This window comes from Anoplolepis gracilipes, chromosome 2 (assembly GCF_047496725.1).
Source record: "Anoplolepis gracilipes chromosome 2, ASM4749672v1, whole genome shotgun sequence".
NCBI classification, from domain to species: Eukaryota; Metazoa; Arthropoda; class Insecta; order Hymenoptera; family Formicidae; genus Anoplolepis; species Anoplolepis gracilipes.
This window is the reverse complement of record NC_132971.1, coordinates 14,561,108-14,576,113: the sequence shown is the minus strand read 5'-3', so window position 1 is coordinate 14,576,113 and position 15,006 is coordinate 14,561,108. Positions and strand designations below refer to the sequence as shown.

Here is a 15,006-nt window from a genome sequence, read left to right as displayed (position 1 = left end):
AATAGCTTCGCATACCACAGAATTACATACATTGCTTAGTATTAGTTGAGCTATTCAAGCAAAATGCCAATCGATTTTTCGACAGAAAATTGTTTCGCTAAACACACAATTGCGATTCTGAATATATTTTTGTGAAAAGTTGATTTTAAACTTGATAAAGCAGAGGATTAAGATCAAATAGATGAAACACATATTTGATATTAAATATATTACATTTTTTAAATATTATATATATATAATTTATTTATATATTAGATTTATAAAATAAATAAATATTAAATTTTATAAATCAAAAATTAAAACTAATGTAATGTATTTTTGAAAATTTATAATTCGATTTACAGATTGTTGTACATAAGAAGTGATAAAAAAGTTCAGAAACTCAATAAAAATTGAAGATCAAATAGATATTATCATAAACTATTCATCACATAAAATTGTTAGGCTTGATCAAATATAAAAAAAATTGTCTGAAAATAATAATTTAACATATTGCGGAAGTAAGTAATGGAATATAATTTATGCGTAACAATCATCAATTTAGTTCTTTCTGTTGTCAACTTTATTCTAAGCTGCACTTGAACGCCTACGTATCACCTGTTGTAAGTTCTATCTAAAAATATCAATAGTAATCTATCTTCCAACCATTATTTAAATTAATGAAAGTAATTTGTTTGAAAACAAAATACAAAATAAAATACAGTATACCAACCGGATTTATAACTAATAATTTATCAGCATTAATACGCAAAGTAGAATTATTAATGACATAATTATTTTACTTATTGTTAAATAATTATTGATAGATGATCTAAAAAATATGAGAAGAAGAGAGATGTGTATGTAATGGTTATATATGTAAAGTATACAAAGTTCTTGCTATATAAGTTTACATTTTTCAACTATAAACATTAGGTTAAAATAATATAAAAAATTATCTTTTAACACAACACAATTAATATTTTATCAAAAAATTTATTACTGTGCTTTGTTACTTATTGTTAGTTTTACTCTTTCGTAATAATGCATGCAATCATTGTATAGTCTGAAAGTTTGTGAAAGCCGATAGCGCGCCAAAGAGATAGGATTGATTAAGATGCTTGTGTGTAGCTCGTTGTAATTAAGACCGCATTGTCTTCCAAATAATTTGTTATTCCGAAAGTTTTAAAGTAATCGTGGAAAGAACGGATAGATTTGCATCGACGCTTCTCATTACAAATAATGTTTCAATCTCTCCGCTGAAATTCAGTCGAAAAATTATATACATATAACGTTATAAATAATAACGCTATTATAATATTCTCTTCCTCTGAATTTTTTAAGGGATAATTAACAAAATGTCATTTGTTTCTACTTTCCTATTTCTTATTTTTGCGCTCTTCTAGTGTATCATTCTCTCCAAATACAATGCAATTTTGTGACAAAGGCCTAGGCCCCACCTGGCAATAATATATCGCGTCAATTTATCGACCAACATCGTACCTACAGATGATGTAACGGCAATGTTTTTAAGGCTAGTTCCATATACAATATAGCATAGATCCATTTCGAAGAATTGCGAGGGTGCGCCGTTATAGAGGACACGATCATCATTTATGTTTGCGAAGGGAGAATCGAACGAAACTAAAACTAATAGATAACCCATATGGTCATCTTATGTTTCGAATCTTGATAAATCATGAATATAATTTTTAGAAAATTTATCGGAAGAAGATTATATTAATGCACTAAAATATGAAAAAAACTTAAAAATAACATAAATATGAATATATGTAACATAAAGTTTCATATTTATCGAGAGAAAAAATGTTTGCATAAAATATTGAAGATGATTATGATGAGATAATAAAAGAAAAAAGACAATGTCCAATTAAAAACTGAAAAATAATTTCAAGTTAAAAATTATTATATTTTTTTAAAATGTTTAATAAAAAAATATCCGCGGAAACAAAACTTATTTTCTGAAAATATACACATACGCGTGTGTGTCTAAATACATTCATGCATATTCATCTTAATTATTATACCATTATGCTTTAAAAATTTATTAAAAATTTTTAAATATTCTATAATCACACAACAATAATTCACATTTAAAAAAAAAAAAAACAGAAATTCAAATATTTCTTTTAAAAATAAAGATATGATAAAATACATACGGAGAGAATTAAAATCTAGAGACACAATAAATCCATTGAAAATCTAACGTCTAATACCATACTTGCAATTAAATGACGATTGATTTCCGCCGAGTAATCTGACAAACCGCTTATCACCCGGGGCCAATCTCGCACTATGTACGTACGTCCTATCCACAGTCAATGGCATGGCGTAGCCTGCCGTCATCTGGATCATCTTGACTATCTAGACCGTATTGATCGCGGCCAAAGCAGCTGTAGCCGTACTCTGACAGTAACGTTGGGGCGGCCGTACGGAAAACACACGTGTTACACGAGTAGCGGTCACGATGGAGTCGAAATCGGCGTTCCTTTCGATGAACAAAGAAAATCATTGAAACCTAGTGAATACATATTGATCGTATGAATCTCATATAAATGATTTCCGGACAGTTTTTCCGAGGCGGAAGCATCTCGACGGCGCTTCCGTCGGTTGCGAGACACGTCGCGGAAATTCCCGCCGTCGATGAATCCCACTCGATTTTATTAACTTCTATAATAGTTGAACGTTTGTGAAAATAAATTTTGCTCATCGACTAGGCACGTTTCACCCCGTTTTATGCTTTTTATCATCCATGTGATAAGTGAAAGGTCGTGCAGTTATCAGGGTTAATTCTGCTATGTCGTTTACCACGGAAGTGGCTTCGGTGTGGGTGGCTGGTTTCTAAAGATTGTTAAATATTAGTGTATCAAATGTGTTCCATTTTTTACATTTTGCTTAATTAGCGTCAATCTAATTTTTATGTCCACGTTTGTTGAGAATATTTTGATATTATATTTTATATAAATTGTGCTGATCAGTAATTTTGAGAAATTATCGGTAAGCAATATTACACTAGTCATGGATAATTTTATCAGCGCACGCAGCTGTCACCACCCACAAAGCTGTGATGTGTCTCGTAAAATATTTATATGTGAGACCAGTTAAGTAAACATCACATCATGCATGTGATGTATGCATGGGATTAGCACATAAAGTGCATAAAGACTGTGTATAATAATTTCTCGTGTGATAACATTTTTCTTTAATCACAAAACTCCGCAAATAAACTCATTTGAGTGTTCGCTTATACTTTACATTGAAAATATATAGCAGATATTTCCATTAATGTATATCTTGTTATAAAAAAAAGTCACTTCCGTATTAATAGTCTATCGATCATAAGCATTTTTTCTACAAAACGTTGAAGGTACGAGACACAAAGAGAAGTGGTCGTGTAAATGCGAGGGTAAAGAGCTTACGGTCGATTATCTCGCTGAGTGGTTATCGCATCTTTCAGTGAGAAAAGCATTGATGCGAAGGAAGAGAGGAGTAGAAATTCCACGTTCTTTTCTTCAGGCAATAGGATAGAGATACGCCTACATAATTTTTACAATATTTTTGCATATATCACGCGTTTCGTAAAATGAAATAGCTTTGAATCATTAAATACATACTCATTTCCTATATATCTTCATTACCTTTATTGTATTTATTAAATATAAAAGGCATACTAGTTATTGCATTATTATAGTAAACTACATATTAATATAAATCCGTATTTGTAGACATTGCAATTTTTGTTTATTCAAATTAAAAATGTTATTGTATTCAAATCGACCAAAATCGATTGGTCAAAGATTTCTTAATTTAAAAAACGCGATAGTTCTTTAGCGCATATATTCTTTATACTTTTTTTTATCTACATGAAAATTCACATTTATAGATAGAACGTGATATACATTTTTTATACCTTTTTTTTTAGATAAAAACGTACGTGAATGTAAATTTTTATTTTACTTTTAGAATACGTCTTTTAAAATGCGTAAAACGTTAGTAACTACAGATATGCCTACATGCTGAGTTCACGTGATACGCTTAACATGTTCGAATTCTGGCTGTTCGCGACTACATTTCAGTTTCGACAATATCTGCAGTGAGAAATGACGTGCAAAATATCTGTCTCGCGCTTACCTTAATTTTTTTCTGCTCTTGTCACTACGTGTTAATTCGATGACATTAATACTTCTACGTGCTAATTACGAAACGTTAATTGACGCTGCAATTGATAATTAACGATGATGTTTATATTAATGATGGTGTTTAGTGTTGTAAAATTGTACATGTGTGTAAAAGATTATGATTAATATTCCAAATTTTTTATCCTTTGTTCAAGTTGTGTTATGTGTATTACAAATTTACGAAAAAAATATATAACCTTATAATCTTACAATTAAAGAATTTCTTCTGCTTTCTGATTAAAAAAATATAAAAAATGATTGTTATATTTAAACTATAAATAAAATTTCTATTTTTTATTGAAATAAAAAAATAATAAATCGATTGAATATGTCTAGGATGTTTCACTTTTGTTTAAAACACTGTAGAATTTCCGTAACTGAACCAAACTTAATATGTGTTTCGTGTATTTCTTTAGATACGAAATCTTCCCATTATTTCTTTCGTCCTTGTATCATGTAAATTTTGCGTGACAGACGCATCTCTGTTCACAAATCTTACCGACTTTTATTTACTTATAGATACGCAACATACATAGATAGGCATTATAGCCCGCGAGCGAATGAGCTAAGTCGTCGAGATTAAAAGAAGGCGCTAAGCGAACTGGATATTAGTTGTTTCGAAGAAGAATCGCTGAAATTGCGGCGAAAGAGACATGTTAGTGGAGAGTGTATTGGTTCTGTTTGTGCTCGTTAATCAGTTCAATTGAATAACGTATTAATACTCCGGGGTCATCGCGAGGGTTAATCGCAATGTCCACGCCGGAGACGATGGATACCATCGACGAGGCGGAACAAGCGTGGCGTGAGTACAAAAATAATTCGACGTTTTTTTTTCTTTTTTTTTAGATACCGCCTCTTCAGACTGCGAAAAAATCACGATGAATTCTTCGACGAAATCAGTGAAATCTAGAGTAGACTTCCGCGGGGAAAACTAATATCATTATATACGCGTAATAAATTTAATAGAAAAAAGCACTCTCTTTCGATTTAACTTTTCAAATAACGCTATAAAAAAAGTAAAATTTTTATACAATATGTATAAACATGAAACATAATTAAAGATTCTCTCTCTTTTAAGATTTATCTTTGACTTTACAAAATTTCTATGAGTTTTCTATAATGTTTGGAGTTATAGACGACATTCTGATAAGTCGATTTATATGTATGTATTGTAGCAATGATTAATTGCCGATATAAAAATGCGAATACGTAAACGGAATGATTTATTCTTGACTTATGGATCCCAATAACTTTCGTTTAATATATTCCATGAATTTCAAATCATCAGACAACACAGTACGGGGCAGTAAATCGTGCGACAAAGTTTTTTTTCTTATTACTAGCACTGTTCACAAAGTATAAAGTATAAAAGATTCGACCGATAGACATGCGAAATTAACGCTCGACACACGCATGTACAATTCATGAGTCGGTACCACGTGGTTCATCTGGTATCTCGCTCGACACATCGGAAAAAAGAGTTTAATTTTTATCTTGACAGAACTCGTGGAAACCATGACCCAGTTCTCTCTATTTATAGATATAAATATATGAAGAAGTTCGTAAACGCGTACATTTTTGACACGCTAGTTAAAATCAAGTAAATCGCGTGCTTGCCGCTTGCCAACTGAATTGCGTGAACGCCATAATATTCAAGCCTATCTACGTACAAGGCATTGTAAATTATAAATGTCATCATGTTATTCGCGCAAGGTTTGGTTAGTATATATGTCATGCGATTGATAAGAATGATATCGAAACGCGTTTAGCTCAATGCTAATGTTCTTACTTTGCGACACTAGTGATAGAGAAAAGAAATATTTTCGCTATTTGTAATAATATGATTTCTTCATATTGATGAATAAGTATACGAAAAAGTAAACGCAAAAAATTACATGCACCAAAAAGAGAATAATTATATGAGTTATATTAACAATTTCTTTTTCTTATTAACATGTGTTATGTATAAATATAATGTACCACGTAATTCTTATACCTAAAAGTGACAAATCTTGTATATAATATTTTTTCTATTATCGTCTAAAATTGCTTACTATTTTACAACTTGACAGAAGCCTATTGATTTAGTCAAACATAATTGACAAATTAATTTTACTCTTATCAAATTCTTGCTCTATAGAAACAAAATTATTTGTATTTTTTAACTTTTATTGATAACAATAGTTCTGAGAAATTCTGGTTCTGAAGAAAGATTAAAAGGATTTAGCCAGGGATCAATCCAGCAAGAAAAAATGGTTTGAAGCCAAATTGCCGCGTCTTTGCGATATGGTAAATAGCAATCCTCTTTTACAGATGAGATGCTGGAGTGCGAGACCGGATCTCTTTTGGGCAGAGTGGCGGATCTCGAGAGGCAATCCTTGGCGCAGAGGGACGAGATAGTATGTCTTCGCGCCACTCTCGCGGACGCGTTAAGACGAATCGCCCAGCTCGAAGCAAGAGAGAAGCGGGAGGATGATAGAAACGAGAGGAGAAACGAGAGGATGGTGTCCTCGCCTCTAAGGAACGGCCATGTACCTCTCAGAAGTAAGTTGGCAAAGTTGCATCGATTACAGAAGCCTGATGTTGAAATGCCTTAATCCTTTTTTCGCGTCCATGAATATTTTCTGCAATACTTTCCATGTGTGTGTGTGTGTGAATATAAAATAATTCAAACTTATTCTCTTAAGCTGAATCAGTGTAAATGTCACTGATTAAAGCAACAATTTCATTGAAAATTAGTGAATATTTCATTTGCTTCTCTATTCAATGTTTTATGACAATAAAATTTCATTCAAAATCAGTTGAGTATCATGTCACTAACTATAATAATTATGAGGTATTTGCAGTTCTCTGCTACAAATATAATTCTATGAATTACGACTAAAATTACAACTAAAATTCGTTCATGAGTAATAATTTTATTTCTTCTATTCAATGTTTTACTGATTATGGCAATAAAATTTTCTTGAAAATCAACCACATTAGCTAATAATTAGATTTCATTATTTGCAGTTTTACATTATGAATATAATTCTGTGAATTTCTGTTAAAACCACAACTAAAATTATTATTTATGAGTGATAATACATATTGATTTATTGAAGAGAATATATATTAAGATATATCTTAAAATTTCATATTCTTCTAACAAGTTTCAACGTTACTAAATAATATAATAAAATTTTTTTAAAATTGGAAGCACACATGAAATACTATCAACTTTTAATTTTATTTTACCTATAAAATCGTATTTTATTATAAAGTATTAAAATACTTCTCTGCTGGAGTGAGTAATTTTTCACTCTGATGACTTATTTTATTTTCGTCTTTCTGATAATCTCTGCTAAAAAAAGTTACATTGATCATCGAATTTATCTCCACAACTTGAATCGATAATGATTGACAAGCATGACTAAAAGCGTATGTTTCGTTCACAATAACGAAAGGAAAGTTGATTCGATTGATTGATGCGTGACTCGTAAACAACATCGGATTAACCGCACCTTTGCTGATATCCAGGCCACAAAGGCGTACTTCATGTCTCATAATAATCGTTAAATGAATATTTCAGTTATTTTATTAATGCATTACATTATAGTTAAACACAGTAACAAAAACCGAATATAATACAGTTTGATATGATAATTATTATATACTAAATCTTTTTATCAATAATTGCTAATTTTAGAAATCAGATTACTAATAAAATTAGATTTATACAATAAGACTTTGTCATCTGTAATAATTATTACTTTAATAATTATTGAGCTAGAGAATTATTTTGGATTTTATTCTTTCAGTTAAGAATATCTACTATTTTTTCTCTATAAATTTAAAGTATGCTTTTTCTTGTTTATGTCCAAAATCCGAATAATATTGTTCCTTTTCTTCTTTTAATTTTATCTACACGAAAAAATAAACTATTTATTTTGACATGTATTTTTTCCTCTCACTTGATTTTATCTGCAACGGAAAAATATACTATTTTATTTTGACATGTGTTGTCGTATTGGGTTTCGCGAGATCACGAAACGGACGTATTACAATGTTGCGAGACGCGAATTAATATGCCAGCGTAAGTGCGAGCACCGATCGCATACCTACGACATGCAACCTAAGTCAAGCGTGCATTTCTAACGGACTTGTACGCGTTAGTACTTCTAAAGTTTCGATCGTTAAGACAAAAATCGCGGGCGCGAGGAAGCCTTGCGAGATTGTCTGGTAACAAGCCCGACGTATTGTACCTGTTGGCACGCGACGGCTTTAAGGTCACGTTCAGTTTCGTCCAGCGCAGTCGAGAAGTTCACTCATAAACGTGAATGGATTCGTAATTGTTTGTCAGTCTTCGCCACTCGTGCAAACCTTGGGAAAAGGTAAAATATTCGGATCGGAATTTGAATTTGTAGGCGAGATGAAAAGAAGAAACATATAATATATATTAAATTAAATGTCGTTATTACATTGACAGTATTCGATGTATATTTCGAATATTATAAAAAATAATAATAAAATAAATATTATTTGTTAATCCTTCGTCTATTAAAACACATTTTAATAGAAATAGAATGTTAAAATATTTTTCTGTAATTTTAAAGTATGGAAAAAAGTTTAAGACAAGATTGATATTTCATTCTTCCAAGAGTTAACATAAACTTCGTGAATATTATTATAAAACACATTTTAAATTAAAAAGTGTAATTCTAGCAGACATACAGTAATAGGCAAGTCACGTTTACAAAGCTAACAATGATTGTAATAACGTTGAAAAAATAATTTTTAAAGTGAAATGAATGTATCTGTAATGTTTAATTTATATTTATTTAATATTCTTTAATTACTCTTCAAATTCATAGAAAATTTATTGTAGATATTTTTTTAAAACTTTTCAATTTTTAGAAAGCTATTTTCTCTTTCTTTCTATTATACATAAATAAATATATTATATATATATATATATATATATATATATATATATATACATATGTATATATATATATATATAAAAATGTCATATAAATATATGATTAATTTTTATGTACACTGCAAAAATATAAAATGATTTTGTAAAACATTTTTTGTAATATATCTATATTATATATTATTTGATTTTTACTTCTAAATCAAGTTTTGCTAACATAGTTAAGATGGGGAAAGCAGTGTGATTGAAAACGAAACGGAAGAATCGTTGTTTGACGTTCATTAATTTTCTCGTGCAATTAAGTTACCTGCTCGCAAACATGAATAGTTTTCTAATTATTCTCTGTGTTGTATGCATTTCTACAACACAGATCGAAAGCAATGTGAATATTCTTCTAGCCTTCTGTCAGATGATCTGCAGGAAATGAAACCGAGACCTGCTGACGTGCATAAATTACGACGTCGACAGCACTCTTAGCTCTTAGCGATTGATGAACGCAGGAAAGTAATACACGCGGAAGACATTTTAAATATCACGCACCGTTATACTGCTATTGAAACTCAATTATGCGTTTTGCGTTTCGCAGCCACGTTACGCGTTATTTTTGCAATATTCCAAGTTAACGCGAGAACTAGAAGTCAATGTATATATACAACGAAAATATATTTATATTATAAACAAATCAATATTCAAAAGAAGAACGTCATTCCGTGTTCTCTCTTCAGATCATAAAAGATCCTATGAAATATGTATAACGTGGTGCTTGAGAAATGAGACATTAATATGCTAGAACATATGAGCATATATGTATGTAAAAATGTCACTAATACTAACATAAGTTTGAAAGTTTCAAATAAGGCAGAATATCTTTCAGTTGCCTGAAATGCTCCGAATGAAAGAGAAAGGTATTTTTTAGGTAGTCAAAATTCGGTGCCACAAAAGGATTTGAGGATACGCCAGACTGGCGGCCTGAGAAATTCCACTTCTTCGGGATCGTCGCAGGATGTCCGCGACGCGACGTCCAGTCCGAGACGGCCTGCCAGTTATGTGCATCCCTCACAACTTCCTCAAAGGTGATCTATATTAATACATTTTATAAATTGTATTTGACCTAAAAGTCAATTTTTCAAGAGATGTCAAACTGACAATGAATTGAGTTTTTTAGATAGCAAACAGATTAAGAGAAGGCAACTGTTTCCTTTTTTTATAAAGATTAATGAAAATTTTATTTATCAATTATCTTTCATATTTTAGTTATATTTTTTAAGATTAAATATCTTTTTAATTAATTTTTAATTATCCCTTGTTTCAGGAGATCCGTCCATTATCAGTCAACGGGCTCTTTGCATTCGGATAGTCCGAGTAGTAGTAGTGTTTCTCCGGTGCCATCGCCAAGCCCTAGAGCTACACCACTGCCTGTAGCCAGGTGAGGAATCTAAGTTTAAAAGTTGACATAAATATGTAAATTCATCGTAAAAATTAAATTATTATTATGTTACGTATTATGTAAAGTAGAAACCAAGGAATTCCGAATGTAAATGTATATAAATCTATTTACATAAATCAATTTCAATTCGATATTGTGCAGCAACTTAAATTATATTAATGGTTATTATAATTTTGCACTTCTATATATTAATTGTATGTTGCGTGTATCGCAATAAGTATACGCATGTATGTCTGTGCTTTAATATCATTGCCACCAGTAATGAACCTCTATTAATTAGTACTGATATATTTCGATGTAGTTATTACGATGTTATGCGATGCGTAAATGTTATGCATGACGCTGTTGTACGAGAACAGAATTCGATGTCTTAGATCGCCCACGGCAAGATCAAACGGACCGCCGCAAAGTAGCTTAAGAAGAGCGAAGAGATGGTCGTCTACCGGCGATTTTACACATTCTCCGCAAACCCAGGGAAGCAATTCCCAGCTCGTCGGCACCAGGTTAGCTCGCGGCTAATGATGTAACAGTAAAACGCACCGTTTGCTTGCTATTTGTGATTTTGTTCACATCCCACTGATTACACACGAGTTAAATTTTTTGTTAAACATAGTTTTCTTGCTTTCTTTCTCGCGTGATTGAGCGCGCTTTCCCGTCAAAGCCATCGGCCACCTCTTGTGTTTCATTGACCAACAAATTACTATGTATTGCCTTGTCTTTTACAAATTATTACGCTCTTTTTTGCATAATATATGCAATACATTGAAATTATTGAATATTGTTTTTTCGTAGTAGTCGCTAATAGTACGCTCATGAAAATACGTGAAAAATAAAATTTGTAAATATCTCGCAGAGCAATTCAATGATAATTCCTAATTAAAGGTTTTAAAATGCAAAAATAAGCTTTTACAATATGCAAAGTCTAAAATTTGATACCATATCTAAAACATGATATTTGCAAAGTATAAATTTAACTCATACTTGCAATTGCAATCTAATAAGACTTAACGCATATTTTGCTAGGAAAAAAACAAGATTTAGTATCATAGTTCTTTAAAATTAATTTGCCTCTGAATCAGTCGAATTGCGGTTCAAGCAATTCTCTTTTTGTCAATCCGTCAATCAGAGCAAGAAAATGTCAATCCATTAAAACACAGTTTTCTATCTCTCCTTTTCTCTCTTTTTCTTTCTTGTTTTGTTTTTTGCACCGCATGGTTTTCGTTTGCATTTTCATTCATTATAGATTGTCTGCGTCCACCAAGTCCCTGTTCAACCTGTTCAAGCCACCGACGATGAACAACGTCAAGCACGGGTAAATAATACCAAGTATAATATATACTTTAGATGAAATATATATATATATATATATATATATATATATATATATATATATACGTATATATACTTTTTTTTTCGTACTTTTCTTTGGCTTTATGCACTTACATTTAAGTGACTCACGCGCTCACTTGCCAATCCACGTGCGCACCAGGACAGCTTTAAGATGTAATTTTGCCTTTAAGCAGGTGAGCGCGGACGGTAAAATCTCACTTAAAACGGACGAAAATTAAACGCATGTGTAGTATTTCCTGTAGACTTTATCATATAATATACATTAGACATACATGTATACTCTGTAGAATATATGTACGATCGGCGGCGATTAATCCTAAGCTCGTAGAATAAATCGCGATTATCTATTTATATAATAAATACACCGGAATTTTACGGCATGTTGCAAAGAAGAATTCATAAACTTAAGTAATAACATTATTGAATACTAATTATTGCAAAATCTTCCCTAATTTTTAGCATAAAATTATTGCCGTAACTAGATTCTATCTGAGTATTTCGTTAAGTTTTTATTGAAATCTTTGTATATATTTAAAGTATTTATAAATAAGATTCATACCGTGCACATTATTTTTGTAGATAAAAGGAAGATTCTTTAAAGTTGTATAAAAATAAATCAATAAATGTTTATCGCATTTATAATTGGTACGATATAAATAGTAAAAAATTTGCTTATGCTAACGAATACTAATTTCTAATTTGCTTGCCAATTCGTCGAACGTGTAGTGAGAGATGCCCGTTAAACGGGGAGTTACCGTGCCACACGCGTTTGCATGTACGTAGTATAGCACGTGTTATCACTGTAGTGGCATGCCGCTAATTATCACGATACGTGTTACTTCCAACCTTCGATCTCATGCATGCAAACATCACGCTGGTATGATGCATGAGTTTTCTTATGAGACTGTGGAACCTTTAGCTCGTCAAAAGTACATCAGTTCAAAGGGGCGTGCATATCTGATGCGAAGTGTGAAAGCTACATTTTAAATTTAAATGCCTCGCCTGAAATTGTCTCATGTCCTATCTGGATCGCGGTCGAAACTAATCACATTCTAAACGCATTCTCATAGAACTGATATGGCTATTTGATATTTTAACTATATTTCTATAAAATATGGATATAATTATTCAATCAATTATTTTATTGTAAAAAATTAATATGTGTAAAATTGTGTTATATTGTAGTTGCGATATTTCTCTTGGGAATAGAATTGACGCAGAATAAAGCTTATTATAATAATATTATTATTAAATTACTATACATAATAATTAATTACAAATGAAGGCTCTTTGAGATATAATTTCAAAAATCAAATTAAAGCTATAATATTACATAGGAATTGCTTTGAAAAGGAGAATAAAATAGCAATAGCAATTTTGATATGATTTCATACTATATACAGGAGATATATGTGGAGATATATGTGTATATTTTCCATGAATTAAACAGATTTAATACATATTAGTGGATTTATCTCTGTAACTCTTATTTATTTTAGTATTACGTGTATAAATCAATTTTATAATTTATTAAAATAATTATTCATTATTGATACTATACCTATGATGACAATTTTGTGCAACTACTCCAGTTTCTTATGTATATATTATTAATTCATATTACTAAAAAACTTACTTAAAAAATTATGAAAAATAAATGCTTTCTAAAAAGAATAGAATTTTGATAATCCAGCAAAACTTGTAATATATAATATACATATTGATACGATTTATTCATGGATTGTAGAATTTTCGTGAGCAATTTCAAGCGACGTCTTTTTTTTTGTCGACATTTCCGGTGTGTTCGTGACACCGTGACGTCGTGTACGCACCAGGAAACGCAACACACATGGTTGTGCAACAGCGAGAATTGCGATTCACTTTCTTCGTTAACACAATAGCGGGCTTCGCACTAGAACGCTAAATGAGCTACGTGATCCGTCTATCATACCTGTTGCCTTCTTGCATCGTTCAATGTCAAAAATGTATTCCGGAGTACTTTGTCCCTTATCCGCTTGTTGCATTATTGCGAGCGAACACGACACGAACTTCATTTGAATATATCGATCAGATCAAATCATAGATATCATACTATAAAAGTTTATAAAAGTGTGTTTCTAGGACTAGTTTTAAAAATGTGATTCATCCTAAAAATATGCTTCTTTTTAATATTAGAATTATATAATCAGAGAAAATATTGTCTTCCAGTCTTATATAATGAACAGTTTGAATTTTTCTCATACATATATATGACATTTTCTGACATCACAAATAATGATTAAAAGTGTCAATTAATAAAAGACTTTATATAACTATATTTTATATAACTATATTCGTGCAAACATTACAATAAAGACAAAAGCAACGAAGGCATTAAATTCTCATTTAAAGAAGAAAAATTCGGTCAAGGTCCTTCGTTTCTTCAGTTTTGCATCGCAATGACTCGCTTGCTCATCTATTGCTGCATCTTTTCTTCAAGTACATGCTTTGTGCTACGAAAATACGTGGAGAAACAAGATCGTTGCCGTCAGAATAGAAATTGTAAACGAAATTCGTAGAAACGCGTTTTATGAACTAAACATTGAAATTAATTAGAAATTTGCACGAAAGGGACGCTTGTATACTCGCAGTTTTATGAAGCGGGCCTCCTCGTTCCCAATCGAGTCGCTCGTTAAAACGAGGTCTGAAAGACCTTGAATTAATCATACTCGTAACGAGCAGACACGGGTGTGATATCAAAAGAATCAAAAAAGAATGCAAACCGATGTAAAGCGGCGCAACACGCTTCGCGAAGTAATAATGCCGACATCACTGCTGGAATGAGTCATTCGTCGTGTTTACCAGACCACATCGACACGGAAAGTCTGACGGATTCTCTCAGTATAGCGCGAGCAGTGCGATCAAAGAGTACGGTCGGTCTGCGAATTTTCGAACACGATCGCGAAGCTCTCTCGTGGGAATTCGCACGGAGTGAAGAACAGGTCGCCGCTGTTTGCAATAAAACGTGAGAAAAAAAACAGGCTGCCGGCTTTCGTTTCCTGGGATCACGTTCTTGCAACGACGTATGAGTTAGAAATCATATGAAGAAAAAGGAATCTCTCCAAATTTTACTT

General features: G+C 31.5%; 1 protein-coding gene across 7 annotated transcripts in view; it reads left to right on the top strand.

Annotated features, from left to right (window-relative positions):
• LOC140662855 (echinoderm microtubule-associated protein-like 2) overlaps positions 1-15,006 on the top strand; it is a 38,013-nt gene that overhangs the window by 14,716 nt on the left and 8,291 nt on the right. Inside the window, exons 1-7 of one of the 7 annotated variants that reach the window (XM_072886521.1) lie at positions 2,413-2,538; positions 4,698-4,980; positions 6,492-6,722; positions 10,013-10,169; positions 10,409-10,522; positions 10,918-11,046; positions 11,787-11,855. In XM_072886521.1, the coding sequence (XP_072742622.1) occupies positions 4,929-4,980; positions 6,492-6,722; positions 10,013-10,169; positions 10,409-10,522; positions 10,918-11,046; positions 11,787-11,855 (752 nt within the window). In that variant the 5' untranslated portion in view covers positions 2,413-2,538; positions 4,698-4,928. Of the gene's footprint in view, positions 1-2,412; positions 2,718-3,939; positions 4,283-4,697; positions 4,981-6,491; positions 6,723-10,012; positions 10,170-10,408; positions 10,523-10,917; positions 11,047-11,786; positions 11,856-15,006 lie in introns of those variants that run through there. The other 6 variants (XM_072886520.1, XM_072886522.1, XM_072886519.1 and 3 more) reach the window with 6 other exon arrangements.